This window comes from Ischnura elegans, chromosome 4 (assembly GCF_921293095.1).
Source record: "Ischnura elegans chromosome 4, ioIscEleg1.1, whole genome shotgun sequence".
Lineage (NCBI taxonomy): Eukaryota > Metazoa > Arthropoda > Insecta > Odonata > Coenagrionidae > Ischnura > Ischnura elegans.
In genome coordinates, this window is record NC_060249.1 from 33305981 (window position 1) to 33321872 (window position 15892).

Here is a 15892-nt window from a genome sequence, read left to right on the forward strand (position 1 = left end):
GCCTTTCTGGACTCTACCCCTGATTCGCATGCATGAGAATTTTTCCCCAGACCGGGAGTCGAATTACGGGCGTTTTGCTATCCGAGTTCGATTCCCGGTCCAGAGGAATTTTTTCCTATTTCTAATTTCGCCGCCGTTCGCGCAGTAATTGTTATATTTACCGTTTTTACCCCAGGAGAAATGAAGAGCAAACAATGCCCAGCAGCACTGACATGACGGATAGACCCTCTCCCATGATTCCCCTAAAATAACCTCTCTCCGAAAGGTTCCTCTGAAATTAATCCCCCCGAACAACCCCTCAACTACTTCTCCTTCGAAATATTTTTGGTTACATCCACAGCTCTCCATTTTGCACCGAAATTCTTCAAAAATTGTCCTTGACTGCCGAGACACGAGTAAATTCCAATGTGTAAGGATCTCCAATTATAAGTATAAGTAAAAATTAATGACATTTTACGACAAAATTTATACATTATCTACACAGCTATCCTGAGCTACTATTTATAAGAAAGTGAATTTTCGCTCCTAATGTTCTTTGAAGTTCTATGGACGACCGCTGGCACTCATTCTTAAAGGATGGATTTGCATATTATATGATCGGTAAATGTCAAAATTGAATGTGCCAGCTATTATGTTAGCACTGAGACGTGTGTATTGCGTGAATTTTTCTTGGGAATTTTAAATTACGTGACTGAATAATTATGCTGTTTTACCTATCAAATTCTTCCCTTGAATCCTACATGGTATTATTTACTTCGACTCGACCCCGTAGAAAACGCGCTATTCATATCTAGTACGACGCGAGACGATTCGTCGTAATTTCACCTTACGTCATATGGGGTGAGGTCCTGCGAGGTAAACATATGGGCGGAGCCAAGTGGGATGTTTTTAAGTTGGGACTGCCGTGCGCAAGCCTCAGTGGTGTAGTACAGCTGAAAGATGCTGCACTGATCGATTGATATTTGTGAATAACGTACAATATACGCTCAGTTTCCAGTATACCTGGAGTTTTACTTCGCTGTTAAGTGATGAAATATAGTGCGAGAAGGTGCATCCTAAGGTTACAGGAATACAACATGTCTCTCAGTAAAGGATATAGGCGATGCCAACGCTGTTCTTGTTTCAGCCTGAGGTGAGCATTTTAATTTTTATATCTTAGCTCTATCTTAGAGATAATTGTTGCTAATATGGAATAGAACAACTAGGAGCGTTTGTCGCCTTTAACGCCTGTGACGTAATATTCAAAACATTCCAGAATCATGTAGCGTATTGTTTGTTGTTGTTGTCATGTGATGTACCATGTAAATTCTAAAGTGCGTTGTAAAACATGGAGAAATTATCTGTAGCTGCTCAAAATTCAGAATATTCAAAATTAATGAAATCTTCGTTGTATTTTCTAAGTGAGGGTTGGTTTTAGCTCTTTAGTTCATTTCAGCAAATAATTTCTTGCACGTTCCTCATGAAGTTATTGAATCGCGAATGTTAAATTTTTTTGATAGACTCTAAATAACACAGTAAGAAGTTCCATGGATTTATTTTTCTCTGCAGGCCCTATAACACTGGTAATGTGTCTACGGAGAAGACAATGCAGAGTGCTGTGAAAATGTCAACAAGGTCTCAGCAAATGAGAAGTGTAATTCCTGTTCAGGCTTTGAAACAAATTAAAGAATACGTCATGAGGGCTGCGGGGGACAAAAACTTCTTTGCCATCAATAAAGAGTGGATTAAAGCTGTTCAGAAACTTCCATCGATTTTTGCTGTAAAAGCTCTTGAAACTCAGAAAAAAATTGCTAATGGAGAGAAAGTGGTTAGTTCGAGTGCCAACGGTGGGGTAGCTATGACATCTAATGCCACCGAGGAATCCGCTAAGAATCCTGCAAAAATTCCTCAGTATTTAAATGGCTTAAAGTTGCCCTTTAAAGCTAAACCCGCTGCAGTAGAAGTTATCGATGACGCTTCTCCGAGATGGAAGAAAAGAAATGTTCCTGTGACCAAGGTGAACCATTGTACAGTGCCACCAATTCCAGTGTTCATGTCAACACCTTCTTGAGGCAATTAATTGCCATTTTTGTTTTGCAGGCTAGTATCGATGCGAGAACGAAGCATGTTATATCCTCCGTAAGATCTGCAGAAACGAAATCTTCTCGGTTTAAACGACTGGAGGACCTTGTCAGTCACTTGAACGAGTATCCTCAAGCCAAAGATTTAGCAGTCAAGGTAGGCTAAATTAAATCCTTTCATGTGCTCATTCACGTAGTTGCTTATTGGTAGAATTGTGGTGATATGATTATGCACCGTAGTCTTCATCAGTGATTTTGAAAGTGTGTTAATAGCATAAATGGCAGGTAATTTTCCTTTCATTTTTTACATAGCTTTCTTGCCAGGATGTGGTGCTGAAATTTGCCCTCTTGTAAATCATTCATCAGTAATAAAATGTTTGTTAAAAACTAGGATTTGGTTTAAATCATGCTCCTCATTGTAACTTTGTCATTCAATTGTGAAATTGATTTTTTTAGAAAATGTAAGGTACATGATATATGGTATTGCTTGGAATAGCCTTTTCATGAATTAAAGCACCTTAGCCTCTGAGGAGCATACACTGTCATGATATTTAATTGCAGTATGTGTTATTACTCTTCTTGTTTTCAGGAAGGTGGGATTGCTATGCTTCTTGGTTTGAGAAGATTAGAGTCAGATGAAGAAGAGGTTCAGGGTGTGATACGAGAAGGGCTTTCACTCCTTGGCTTCGTGGACCCTCTTCCTGGCAGAGGAATCAGGATTCTCTCCATGGATGGAGGAGGAACTAGGTACATGGTTCATTCTTAAAGTCTCTGTATAATTGCATGAGTAAAACTCATTAAAAAGAGATTGATAGAATAATATTTTTGAAATCCATCAAAAAATTTATTAACTTTGTTGTCGTTGGTGTTGTATCTGTGTTAGTTCGTGTGGACTCATTAACATCTACTGAAAATGGTGATGGATAAGGATTTTATTTTTGTGGAAAATGCAGCATTTTTCCAAGATAAATGTTTTTTTCAAGGACCATTCAAAATAGAAAAAATAAACCTCAGACTATGAATTTCCAAATGAGACACAAGATTTTCCCCGGGTAGTCCTCTTTCAAAAATATATTTTCATATTTATTAGAGCAAGTGTTGGTGTGGTAATATGGAGTGTTGAGGTAAACCCACGTATATAATAACTTTCAATGATTAAATGGCGTAGTAGCATGCTAAGTATGTTGCTGCAATTTTACTTACATTCACTTTGGCTTCATTTGCAGGGGTGTAATGATTGTTGAGATGCTGAGAAAGCTGGAACAGCATACAGGAAAAAAGGTGCACGAGCTCTTTGATTACATATGTGGTGTAAGCACTGGAGCAATCCTTGCTTGCCTTCTTGGTGAGTGTTATTACTTTGGCTATATTAGAATCACCATTTTTCATTCATGCAAGCAGTTAGAGGATTGATTCAGCACAATTCTTGGTCTGAGACTCGGTTAAAATTTTGCTGTGAGGTCTGTGATTCTCGTATCCCAGATCTTTCTAGATAACTAAGTGTAGCTGATCTCTAATGAGTCGAGCAGATTGATGTAATGGATTATATTAGAAATTATTTGCCATTTTGCACCTCATTAATTAATACATGAATTTTGACAGGTCCGCATAAGAAATCTCTGGAAGAATGCTCAAAAATGTACAGAGAGCTTAGCGGAAAAATATTCGACCAAAGTCCTTTCTGGGGGACGAGCAGCTTGGTTTGGTCTCATTCATATTATGACACTCAACGGTGGGAAGCTCTCTTAAGGGAGTACCTGGGAGATATGTCCATGGGGAAAACTGCCAGGGATCCTTTATGTCCAAAGGTCAGTCTAATTTTATCGTGGTGTTAGAGTTACGTAATTTGCTTACAAGCTCCATGTAAAGTTCATTTGTGGCTGTGAAAAAGTCACTTAGAACTACAGGAAAAATTGTATGAAAAAATAAAGCATTTCCTAAATTTTGTGTTGGAAGTTCATTCCATTTTCCTTTAAGTAAGATAGGACAGCAATATGCATTAGTCACCTTTTTTTTCTTTTATCGGTAAAGAACTATATGTGCTAATATTATGATCTAAGTAGTATCATGAATTAATAATAATGAGAGAGTTGATTATTTATTTGTTAAATGAGCTTTAAGCAGTGGGTAATTCTAGTAGTAATTGTCACATTGACATTAGAAAAAATTGAGAAATTACATTTTTATTTTATGCATTTATGTGATGGTGACACAGTTTTTGTTACAGGGAATTGTATTTAACAATATTTTCTACCCTACTTCCATTCATCTTGTTATACTTTGCATTTTTAGAAAACAGTGATTGAATTCAATCAAGCATTACACAGTGTATGGACTAGAAGTCGTGCTAATTACCTGTGATATTGAATCACATTTCTGCTCATTGATTCTCGACTATTTACACATATTATGGAGCATAAAGTGTGTTGTTATTGTGTGGAAAGAAGAAATGAAGCATTTTTATACCATGACTTCTACAAAAAATATAAACTCCTTTTATATGTACAAGAAATTGTATGAGATAATATAAGAAAAAACTCCTTTCAATCATTCAGTATTTTTTAAGGTATTAAAAGTTTTTTTCTGGGGAATAGAAGAGAAATAGGTAATTAAGAAAAGTAGAAAAGATAGTAAGCCAGAATTTTCTTTCTTTGGTGTTGCTGGAAATAAGAGCAAAGGTCTTTTTTCTCTTGTTGTAAGATGTGACACCACATTATTAACCCTTTCGCGCTGGACCTTCGTTGAAGGAAATTCTTCCTCAATACGAGTCTCTTGAAAGTTTTCTTTACTCTTCTGTACGAAGCCTTTCCGCGTCGACTAAAGGCAGTGGGTCCCTCCCAAAACATTTTTGGACCTAACTCGGTGGGGCGCCGATCCTTTTCCTCGGCCTCTGTCCCAGACCCTAGAGGGATTAAAAGCCCCTTCCTAGCACGAGTCCCCGGTCAACTAGCTAAAATATTAACGCAAATATATGCAAATATTTGTTGTTCGTATCGATTTTTTTTAATTCAAAATGAATTTCGTGTTTTTTTCTGAGCGTGCGGAAATTTTAAACGAAGTTCTAATGTTTATATAGACGGATTTAGTATATTTACTAGTTGTTCTATAACTCTGTTGATATTAACGTTAGAATTTCGTTTGAAATTTCCATGTGGTCAGCAAAAAAAATATGGATTCATTTCTAGCATTGGATTTCAAAAGTAAGCAACAAATATTTTTTTGGAAAACACACTGCAAATAACAGTAGTTGACCGGGTGGAGAGGATAGGAAAGGGTCGACCTGAGCGGCCGAAGAAGGGGCTGGGCTCGCGCTAAGGCGGATCACAAGGGGCGACCGCGTCCGTGGGTCTATTGTGTCCGCCATGGTCACTTTTTTCGACCTGTGCCGCACAGGTGCGGCATTCGTTGGTTAGGGTAAGAACATTCAGGACGCACTGGTGTGGCATTCGTAGTTGAGGAAAAAAAATCCTCGCCGCACAGGTGCGGAATTCGGTGCGAAAGGGTTAAATTAGTACTTTAAATAATGTTTTAAATTTTAAAATAAAATTTTTATTGTTCTGAGAGTACTATTTGTATCTTCTCTGTTTTCTGTTGTAGATGGCAGCTGTTTCTACAGTAGTAAATCAACCAAGAATATTAGCATATGTCTTCCGTAACTACAATCTTCCTTATGGCATGCAGTCACAATACATTGGGAGTTCTAGGCACCAATTGTGGGAAGCAGTGAGGGCATCCGCTGCTGCTCCTTCATACTTTGAAGAGTTTCGAATTGGTGAATTTCTTCATCAGGTAAGTCATAGTGAATTGGTTTTTTTTAAATAGCCAAATATCAGAGCATTTGGAAGTTTCTTTCCAACCCATTTTCTAATTAATGTTTGTTACGCTGCATTATCATCATCAGTATCATTTTCATGTTTCAAGGTTTTTGTATCAAGCAATTCATTTGTGTTTCTCGAAGGACAAGATTTAACTGTCTTGCGTAAATATTAATTTATCTGGTGAGGTGAATTATCTTTTGGGAACCCCAAAAATATTTTAATGCTCATATGTATTTAAAATTTTGTGAAGAGTTAAAGCTCATTATTAGTACCTTCATAACTATATTAAAAAACTCAGTTCACAAGTTAAAGAGAAGAACTTTGTGCTTTCACATGCATTCATTCATGTGAAAGCACTAAGTTCTTCTTTGTAATTTTAATAATGAATCGCTTTCACAAAGTTGCACCTTAAACAATCAGTTTTATCAATTCACCAATTCTATGTATTCTTTTCTACAATTCTCTTCCCAGTAAAACTTCATTTTTTCTTAATGTTTGCTTCTCCCCACTCAACTACTGACTATCGATGCAAAAATTATTTTTAGGCTTACATACTAGTTTTCTATGAATGTGAATATTGTCCTAGTAAGTAATGACTGCATGACTTATGTATTAAAGTACTCCAATATGGTGTGCATGTCTTCATGTTCCCTCTTAGTATTCCAAGCATTAATTCTTTACCTTTCTTTTGTGTTCAATACTTTGAGCACTTTTGAAAATATGTATGAAAATTGCCAGTTTTTCAATTGTGATGAAGTGAATGGAAATGTTTACATGGAGTAGATGAATGGGCTAAGAGAGGCTGTAAAATATCTTACAATTAGAAGAGGCCAAGGTGTAATTGAGCAAGAGTTGGCTTTAATGTACAACATATTTCATTATTATCATTCAGGAAAAGGGTAAATCATTAGGAGTAGCAAACCAAAACTAACTACTAAATTGGCAAATGACTTCTCTTCCCTCCATATATGTATTGTAGATTCCCTGGTAGTCTGCTGAAATTTGTTTGACATGTGTTTGAGTTATGGTAATTAATTTTTTATTGTACGGATTTGGGGCTTGTTTCATAGAAATTAAAGTATTTCTTTCCCAGTAGATATTAGCTGATGATTATCAAAGAAATATTTTGAATATAGTCAATGCTGATTATTTCCTTCTGAATACAAAATTCAATAGTTCATTTCCACACCCTCTACTTGGCTGGACCTATAGTCAAACTAGAACATTTAGCAAGTTGAGTGATTTCTATGCTTGTATACCATTGAGATGAAGTAATCAATTGGAAACTAATTGGTGATGCCTCCTTACTTCTGTCCTCTCCTAAATATCATGTACGTATCTGTTTTCAGGATGGTGGTATCTTGGTGAATAATCCCACCGCTGTCGCAATTCATGAGGCGAGGCATTTATGGCCTGATAGTCCGCTCCAGTGTGTCTTGTCTCTAGGAACGGGCCGGCAGCAACATGCTGGTATGCCCTTACCACATCTCAGCCGCACCCGAATGGCTGAGCAGGCAGGTGGCTCTGAGGGCGAGTTCATAGCACCTCCTGAAGAAATATCCACATTGGAAGACATCTCAGCACATTCCTCTCCTAAACCTGCTGCAATTTCATCGTGGAAGACAAAATTTCTGAAGATACTCGACAGTGCTACGGACACGGAAGGTGGGCGTCCATTGCTGAACTGATATGGAATTTTTCTCTGAAATAAAATGGAATTGAATATTGTTTGACCATTTAAATTGTTAAATTTTTTTAAAATCTCTTTCATGGGTAGTTTGCAAGGAACAGAAATAGCCATATTTTATGTGATAAATAGTAATAGTAAAGGCTACCGGAAAAATATTTTGCTCGCGTCAATTAGTTTGTAGCAATAATGCCAACAAAGGTGATACTTTAACATTTAAAAATGGAAATTTCACTGCTTGGAAAAACTTCTCTTTGATGGTGACATCATTTCTCTCATCATGCTTTGGCTGCAGACAGCAAGTGCTGTGAGAGAAATGTTTGCTGTGCAAACATTTCTCTCACAGCACTTGTCTTGTTTTTCCTTTGTCTGTCTTGTTTTTCCTTTGAGCCCATTTACACCGCACTTAAAAGTATCAACATCTCCTTATGTTTTCAAAATTCAAAGGAGTCTTTTTTATCATATGCATTTGAGGCTCCTCAAATGATGGAATTATTTCCAAAACTCATGTAGATAAAAAGTTGTCAACTGCTTGAAAAGTTTGTGGCACATTAGTAAATGTTTGGATGCATATAAATAAGAAAATTTTTGGCCCCCTAATGGATCCATGAATGATGTCAATAACTCTCCTAGTACTTTCCCACAAAAATATTGAGAATTTTATTTTTATTCCTTTAATTGGGAAAGTGGGAAGCATTGAAAAATAGGTTAATACATGTACTTTTTGTAGCCACGGTGTATATGTATCACAATCATCACTACAAATATTTTTAGGTATATTAGCATTACATCTGATTTTTATGTTTTCCACTGTGAATGGATAGGACTAGGTACCTTTATATCAGCTTATGTTTATTACATATCAATGAGTTGCAGGAAGATATGCTAACTATAATATCATTGCAATATCCCTAATCTGGTATTTTCTTAAAATTAAAATACATTTCCATGCATGCCCGCAGTTGAAGTTACCATGCTAACGTACATTTTTTTCTCTCATATTTCTTTATGCTTCTCCAGGAGTTCATACCATGCTGAGTGATATGCTTCCTGCTGGGGTTTATTTCCGCTTCAATCCTCACCTGACAGAAAACACAAATTTAGATGAGATCAGGCCAGAGCATCTGAAGAGGCTAGAAATAGATGCCGCCATGTATGTCCGCCGTAACGAAGAGTCATTCCACGAGGTTGCTGATGCTTTAATGGCCCCAAAATCCATCCCACAGAAATCTGTTGATTGGTTTAGGCTGCGGTCTGCGGAAGGATTCCCGTCATTGTTAAATACAATCCATGTTAAACTGACTGGAAGGAGGTAAATTATTACCCTGTTAAGGGCTAATATTCATGTACAAGAAATTTAATTGTCACAGTTTTTGGGACCATATTTATTTCTGGTACTTTTTGTAAAATATTTTTATGTGCTTTAAGATGTTTTTGTTAACATTTGGCTTTTTATTTTGTATAGCAAAGAGGGTTTAGTGAACAAGAAATCATTAAATCAATGACGACATTGACTCAGAATCATGAACAAGTTAGACCAAGGATGAAATGCCTTTAGGAACCCTACCCCTGCATGTCTTCTCCATGGTAAATTTGCTCACAACTTTTGGAAATTTCTGTTGAAAGCAAAATATTAACTTCAAGATGTAACCATAGTTTTTCTGTGAATATCTTTAACAATTCATACATCATCTCTCTCTCTACATCCATATTGGTATTGGAGAGGACATTTTCTAATTTGTTTTTTTAATCATAGTTTTTGTCTTGTGAAATATTTTTAACAGTATTAATTTACATACCAAATAGTACTTATTTATCATTTTTTTATCATGTGAATTTTTATGCAGCTCATCATGGTTTATATTTAAAGGTTAAGTGAGTCTCTGAATTGTTATTTCAAAATGAAAGCTTGTGATACTATCTTTGAGAGTTACCCTTGCCATCTTCTTTAGTTACCAATGTACATAAATATTTATTATTCTGTTGTTTAGTATACAAGAAATATTTCATTTTCATTGTTAAGTTTTTATAATAAATGATGTCTTTCAAATCATCTTCAATCATTAATGACCTATTACTTCCTCGTTGAGTGGATCAAATGTACACCTACTGTTTATCAAATACCAGTTGAATTATATTGTTAATGAACTAAATTAGAATGGTCTTTAGATACAGTAGATATCTTGAGCAATAATGCTGAGGTCCTGAATTTTGTCTATTCCTAAATTGGCAGGACTCCTTTCCAAGTCAATCTGGTAGAAGTAGAAGTTTCTCAAAGTTGACTTTTGAACACTTTTTTAGTGCATGTTTTAAATTAGTGTCTGGGTGTGTGTAGTAACAGTGAGTTTTTGAGAATTATTTATATTGCTGTAGAGGGAAATGAGCCTTTCCTAATTTTCATGAGATACAAATTTATAAATGTTATAGTGTCATGATCAGTATTGATGACTTCGTCAAGGCCACATTTCAATCCAAGTATACCACTATTATACCACGTACTGGCTCAAGTACATCCTCAGGACATACTTAACCCTTTCCTGCCGCCGAAACAATATGAAAATGTTTTCTGTGCTACGAGTACCATTAAAATATTTTAAATCTCTCTACGGAGCCCTTTTTTGGGGTGGAGTTACCCTGGAACTGTTGTCCCTCGGATTTGGGACTCAGCTCAATGGTGTGCCCAACCCTTACCCCGGCCACTGCAGTGGCGCAGCGAGGGGTATAAAAAGAGAAAATTTTGAGTTAAATCCATTTTACTTAATTAGATTGATATTACGAATAGAATAGCCCACACACCACGGTATTAGTTGCACCTAAACCTCCCTCAGCCTTAATTCCTGGCTGCACCCTTGGGCCACTGGACTAGACCCTCAAACTCTATCTTAGCATGAATCAACTGTCAACTTATTGCATTACCAGCATTTTTTCAACCAAGTATTGCATTTGATTTTCAATCATTTACTCACCTAAAAGAATGACAAGCATTGAGGAATTTTAAACGGATTTCTAGCGTTATTAAAAACAAAGTTGGTGAACACAAGGTGACAATAAGTCCAGAATTCCATTACTCTTAACTCTAAAATTTCATTTAAAATCACTTGCATACAGAAAAAAACGAAGAATTCATTTCAAAGTATAAAAAAATTGTAGTATGCAATAAAATATATCATTGCAAAAACCATTGAGAATATAACCACTCCGCAACAGATTTCTGTGGTAAGGATGATCATTAAAGAGTGGGAGGGTCGAGCTTAATTGCCCCGGAGTGGCCCTAGGGTCTCGCTAAGCTGAGTATCAGGCCGGTCCTGAACTTATCCGACAATTGCGGTCACTGCCCTTCCCTCAGGTAAGTTGAACCCGACATGCGGTCATTTGCGTTGAAAAATCCTTGACAGCTATACCCGACATCAGGTCTTCTGTGCATGAAAATGCCAGTCGGCTCCACCTGACATTCTGCGCAAAAGGGTTAAGATCCAGAACATACTTATGCATGACCATGCTCTTGGTCAATTACGTCTTTGGGACATAATTAATGATGAACCAAGTACATAATTGTGTTTTTAAATTTCGGGGGTGGAGGGCATCCAGACGTTACCACCTTGCTAAGTCAGTGCTGGTGATCTCCCATTTTTTGTAACTAAGGAAAGCATGTGATAAGGAATGCAAAGTTTAGCAATGATATTGGTGCAGAAAGGAATAAAAACGAGGCATAAAAATTTTCTACTTTAATCCTTGAAACATAGGGTGGTTTCCTTTTTTTTATTGCCTAAATCGAAATATTATTACTCCTGGAGTACATATTTCACGCTTATAGATTTTTAAATTACGATATCTATTTTTTGCAATTAAATAAAAGTGAAAAATTTCAAGCACGCAAAAATGTGACGGCTAAGTATGAATGCTGGGAAAAGCCTGTGTGATGTCATTTTGGTTCCGGCTGCAGCTGTGTGAGGCGAGGCTATGAGCACTGCTACGATGTAGGCTGCTAACACGTAGCAGAGTATGCTGCTAGCACGTAGCAGTTGGCTTAAATAAGGATTATTAATACCCTGTAGAATGAAAGAAACTTTTTGACCATAGGCAATTTTGATAGGTGATTATTAAGAGATGTTTCTCCGAGCTCGGTGCCTCAAGCATGTGTAGGTAATCACAGACGATGTAAAACTCCTGACTACTCGTATAGCATCTGGGCCCCTGTGACGTCACATTGATTGGCGTTGAATGGGTGCCAATCTGGCCTTATTCAAATGAGGTTGAAATTGACCATTTACATTCATCTATACTGGGATTTCTAAAACAACTAATTTGTATATTATGAATTCAATAATGGTGGGTTAACGAATTGCAATCAATACCTTTCATTTTCTGTGATGAAGGAAACTACCCTAATGTGGGATGGCAAACTATTTGCGACTGTGTTTTGCCATGATTCACACCTATATAGGCATTATCAGATTGTATTATTTTTATAAAGTGACTGAATAATGAAGTCACCATTTAATTTTCCCTTTTATTGCACTTATCGTTGAATAGTTAGGAAAAAATGCCAACCATTTTAAACTTAAAATTAAGACCAGTGGTTCCAAACTGCTGGTGATCTGTAAGAATTTTGGGAGACATCTACATGGTAAATAAAAAAGTTGCATCAAAATGGGACGAAAGATGTGTGTTTTGAATGAAAAGGGATAATCGTTAATCATTTCCTTTTCTAATGAAATGTGATTAAAAATTGAATCCCAAGGATAAAGAGGTTCAAAACTAAGGTTGAATATTGAGTATTTATTCCTCTACCAAGTAATAGTGATAATAAATCGACTTAATTGGATAGGTATATTGTGTGAGACATCTCATTTTCTTCTGAGTCTCGGCGTGGACTCGTTTTAAGTGCCGACGGCGCCAACATCCACAGGAAGCATAAGAGGTTCCATAAAATACTGGTCTTTAAAAGGTGTGATCGCTAAACAGGTTTAAGAGAGGTTTCATGTTATATATACGCTTTTGAATTGGCGGTTCCTGTTACAAGGTTTTGCAGTGCCATCTCTTGTCTAGGAGGAAATTTTGAAACTTGATAAAACAGCAGCGTTTTATATTGGCGCACTCGGCGCACTTCCGGTAAAATTCTCCTTGCAATTGTTTGGATAACGTGAACACAGACGTGTTGAAGGTATGCCAATTTTAATCATTGAATATTTACTATCATCCGTTGTATTTTTACTACGAATGAGTTAAATATTTCATGTAGGAATATTACTTTAATGAATTCTACTAATCAATCTATTTTATCCTGCTTTGTTAATGCAGGTGTAAAAGTCAACAATGGCAAAGTCAAAGAACCACACGTCTCATAATCAGCGTAAGTTTCTCTTCTTTTATTCCCTATTTACTTCGCATTAATGTGTGCAAATTCTGCATCGTGTTAAACTTAAATAATACATTTGATATTTTATTTAATTTAATAGATAAGAAAGCCCACAGGAATGGAATCAAGAGGCCCAAGCGGTTTCGCCATGAATCGACGAGAGGGGTAGGTATTTTGTAATTTTTCAATATTTCTCTGGGAAGACTACTTAAGTAATATTTTATGGAATTTCTATGAAGGTCGTATGCGGTGGATTGTTGCGTAGCCCAAAGTTGAGTTCAGTTGAAACATATGAGGTATAAGATGTGCTTACATTTAGGAGGTATTTCGAGTTGCCTGGACGTGTTAGTATGTCACTCCCATAGAAGTGTGTACACTGAGAATCATGGAATGCACCTTCCATCTACAAAGTGACAATTATTGTCATTTTTACTGCGTGAATTTTGTTTCAACAGTCTGTACACTATTGGGAAGTTTTTTATTAAAAAAAAACTGAAAATTTCTTGCAATTAAAACGCGCATAATCAGTACGATAAGATTGTTACTTATAGCTTTATGTTTAAATAATTGCGTACATAAAACGAGAGTACTATAGTTAGCTTATGTTCCATTCCATGTAATATTTATTTATCTTGATTATGTTTAACGGTTGTGTTGGTAAATCAGTTCAGTGCAGAGTAAGTTACGATTATTTGCAGACGACGCTGTAGTTTACAGAGAAATTCGTTCCAGCAAAGATATAGATGAACTAACGAATGACCTTGCTGCTATCCAAGCTTGGTGCGATGCTTGGCAGTTAGAATTAAATTTGGAAAAATGCGTCGTAATGAATTTCTGGAAGAAGAATAACTCCCTACAGCGTAACTATGTCATTCGGGGCGCGCAGTTAAAGGCAGTTGAATCTGTGAAATATCTAGGGGTTAGACTCAATAATGATCTATCGTGGAATAAACATATTCGAGAAATAACCGGTCAAGCTAATCGTAAAATGGGTTTTGTTAAAAGAATATTAGGAAAGTGCGACGACAAAGTGAGAGAAATTAGCTACTTTTCCCTCGTTAGACCACATTTGGAATACGCTGCCAGTGTTTGGGACCCTCATGAAAAAGGCTTAATAACAGAGTTAGAACGCGTGCAAAGAAGAGCTGCCAGGTATGTGAAAGGTCGTTACGATAGTCTTGTTAGTGTAACTGACCTCTTACATAAACTCGGATGGGAATCTCTGTCGGACCGTAGATTGAAAGATAGACTAAACCTTTTAGATAAATTCAAGAGCAGTGTCTTTTCTGACGAGGTTAACCATATCTTGCGGACGCCAACGTACTACGGAAGATCAGATCATATAAATAAAATAAGAGAGATAGATTGCAGAACAGACAGATTCCGAATGTCATTTTTTCCACGATCAATAAGAGATTATAACGGCAGCAATAGAACGCGTAAATAGATTGCATGACTTGTAGTGTAGCCTACTAACCTATGTAAAACTTACTGCATGTTTCTGAATTTCTATTCTATATTCTATTTCTAACAGCATGTAGTGGTATAGTTTTGTTGTTATACGGGACGTTTCTTGGACGGTGTGGTGTGCATGTGGGAGTCCAAATGCATGCTGCATGCTGGTGATTGATCACCCCCTGCCAAACACCCTAGAGGTGGCTCGCAGGGTAATTTGTAGATGTAGATGTAGATCAGAAAGCCAAAGCCTTCAGTGTCAGTAAATGCTGTGGTTGCCTTTTGTAATATATCATTCATGCAGGCAATGAATCGTATGGAAGGGCTGTCATGCACTTATTGTCTCTCTCTATTTTCTGGTGAATGTGTAATAGATACTCGTGTGTTAACAAACATTAATTACTTAACATATTAGTAATCTCTTTGGTAGATTTATTGCCAGACAAGATACAACCTTCTCTTTGACTGAGTCTTTCCTTTGACATGGGAGTGGTTATGTTACGTTAGCGGCCTACTATCTTGTACAAGTATTACATGCATGTTTGCAATTCGCTGTGTGGTTCATGGTAAATAACAGTCAAAACGGAGCTGGCCTCCTAGTTTTGCGGTGTTTTAATTCTTGGGTGTGTCGAAATTGCTCGCTGTTCGGAAAAATAGGGGAATGTTACATAGAATATGTTTTAATTTATACTCCTTATTTCCTTCCATTCTCCCAGGTTGACCCCAAGTTCTTGAGAAACTTGAAGTTTTCGAAGAAGCATAATCTGAAACCTGCCCAGCAACTTAAAGTTTTTCAAAAAAGGAAAGCAGCCAGGGATGCAAAGAAGTAATGTTCATCTGTTCACTTCTACTTTAAATAAAAATTAATAAAAATATTGACTACTCATTTAATTATCGTTTAGTTTCTATGGCCTCGAATTGGATTTCTTTTTATTATTCTCTGACCCTAACTGGAGACTGTTTATGCTAAATCAGTGAACAAAGTCTGTGGGCGTCTAAATATATCTTATTCTTCAGTGGTAATACATATAACGCTGTGGCTAAGAAACCTGTAAACTAGGATTCCCAGGTTTTTTCATGTAAGTGTTTATGTTTTGGTGTTTGAAGGAGTGGTTCGAACTGAGAAGCAGTTTGTTTTCTAAGATTTGTTCATGGTGTGATGACTGTACATTACATATGTTTATCCACCCTAATTCAGTGTAATTTTTCCTCTTTGGTGTATGGTTTTATGTGGTGGTATGTATTCCGCTACTCTTATCAGGTCATCGTGATGGTCTTCTCAGTATATTAGATAACTTAGCTATTTATGAGTCAGTCAATCGATGATAGATAGTGGAAAGCGGCTTCACATACTTCTGCCTCCTCTACATGACTGCATTTACACTGTGATTAATGTCATGCAGAAACATCTTACGAATGGTATTTCCTTTAGCTCTTATTTTTACACTTACATTTCTCTGTTTACATTGTGTTCATTCATCATTCCTGGGTCTTATGTAAATTTCCCATGTAC

The 15892-nt window shown here is 36.6% G+C and overlaps 2 protein-coding genes across 2 annotated transcripts; both read left to right on the forward strand.

Moving 5' to 3' along the window:
* The first annotated feature begins 897 nt into the window (after positions 1-897).
* On the forward strand, positions 898-9615 carry LOC124157243 (calcium-independent phospholipase A2-gamma-like). Its single transcript, XM_046531810.1, has 9 exons — positions 898-1132; positions 1549-1996; positions 2080-2217; positions 2650-2807; positions 3287-3405; positions 3663-3868; positions 5658-5849; positions 7228-7543; positions 8586-9615. Exons 1-9 carry the CDS (start codon positions 1029-1031, stop codon positions 8879-8881), a joined length of 1977 nt encoding a protein of 658 aa, XP_046387766.1. The 5' UTR covers positions 898-1028; the 3' UTR covers positions 8882-9615.
* Positions 9616-12609: 2994 nt separating this feature from the next.
* Positions 12610-15258, forward strand: LOC124157244 (60S ribosomal protein L29-1). Its single transcript, XM_046531811.1, has 4 exons — positions 12610-12729; positions 12867-12918; positions 13025-13089; positions 15096-15258. The coding sequence occupies exons 2-4, from the start codon at positions 12882-12884 to the stop codon at positions 15207-15209; spliced, it is 216 nt and encodes a 71-aa protein (XP_046387767.1). The 5' UTR covers positions 12610-12729; positions 12867-12881; the 3' UTR covers positions 15210-15258.
* Positions 15259-15892: the final 634 nt, after the last annotated feature.

What these genes read in the sequence shown, in the direction of transcription:
- LOC124157243 (XM_046531810.1), top strand. Translation starts at nt 1,029, where the DNA reads ATGAAATATAGTGCGAGAAGGTGCATCCTAAGGTTACAGGAATACAAC. An exon ending in ATGGATGGAGGAGGAACTAG is followed by an intron (nt 2,808 to 3,286) that starts GTACATGGTTCA and finishes CTTCATTTGCAG; the next exon opens with GGGTGTAATGATTGTTGAGA. An exon ending in AATCCTTGCTTGCCTTCTTG is followed by an intron (nt 3,406 to 3,662) that starts GTGAGTGTTATT and finishes GAATTTTGACAG; the next exon opens with GTCCGCATAAGAAATCTCTG.
- LOC124157244 (XM_046531811.1), top strand. Translation starts at nt 12,882, where the DNA reads ATGGCAAAGTCAAAGAACCACACGTCTCATAATCAGC. An exon ending in CCACACGTCTCATAATCAGC is followed by an intron (nt 12,919 to 13,024) that starts GTAAGTTTCTCT and finishes TTAATTTAATAG; the next exon opens with ATAAGAAAGCCCACAGGAAT. An exon ending in GCCATGAATCGACGAGAGGG is followed by an intron (nt 13,090 to 15,095) that starts GTAGGTATTTTG and finishes CCATTCTCCCAG; the next exon opens with GTTGACCCCAAGTTCTTGAG.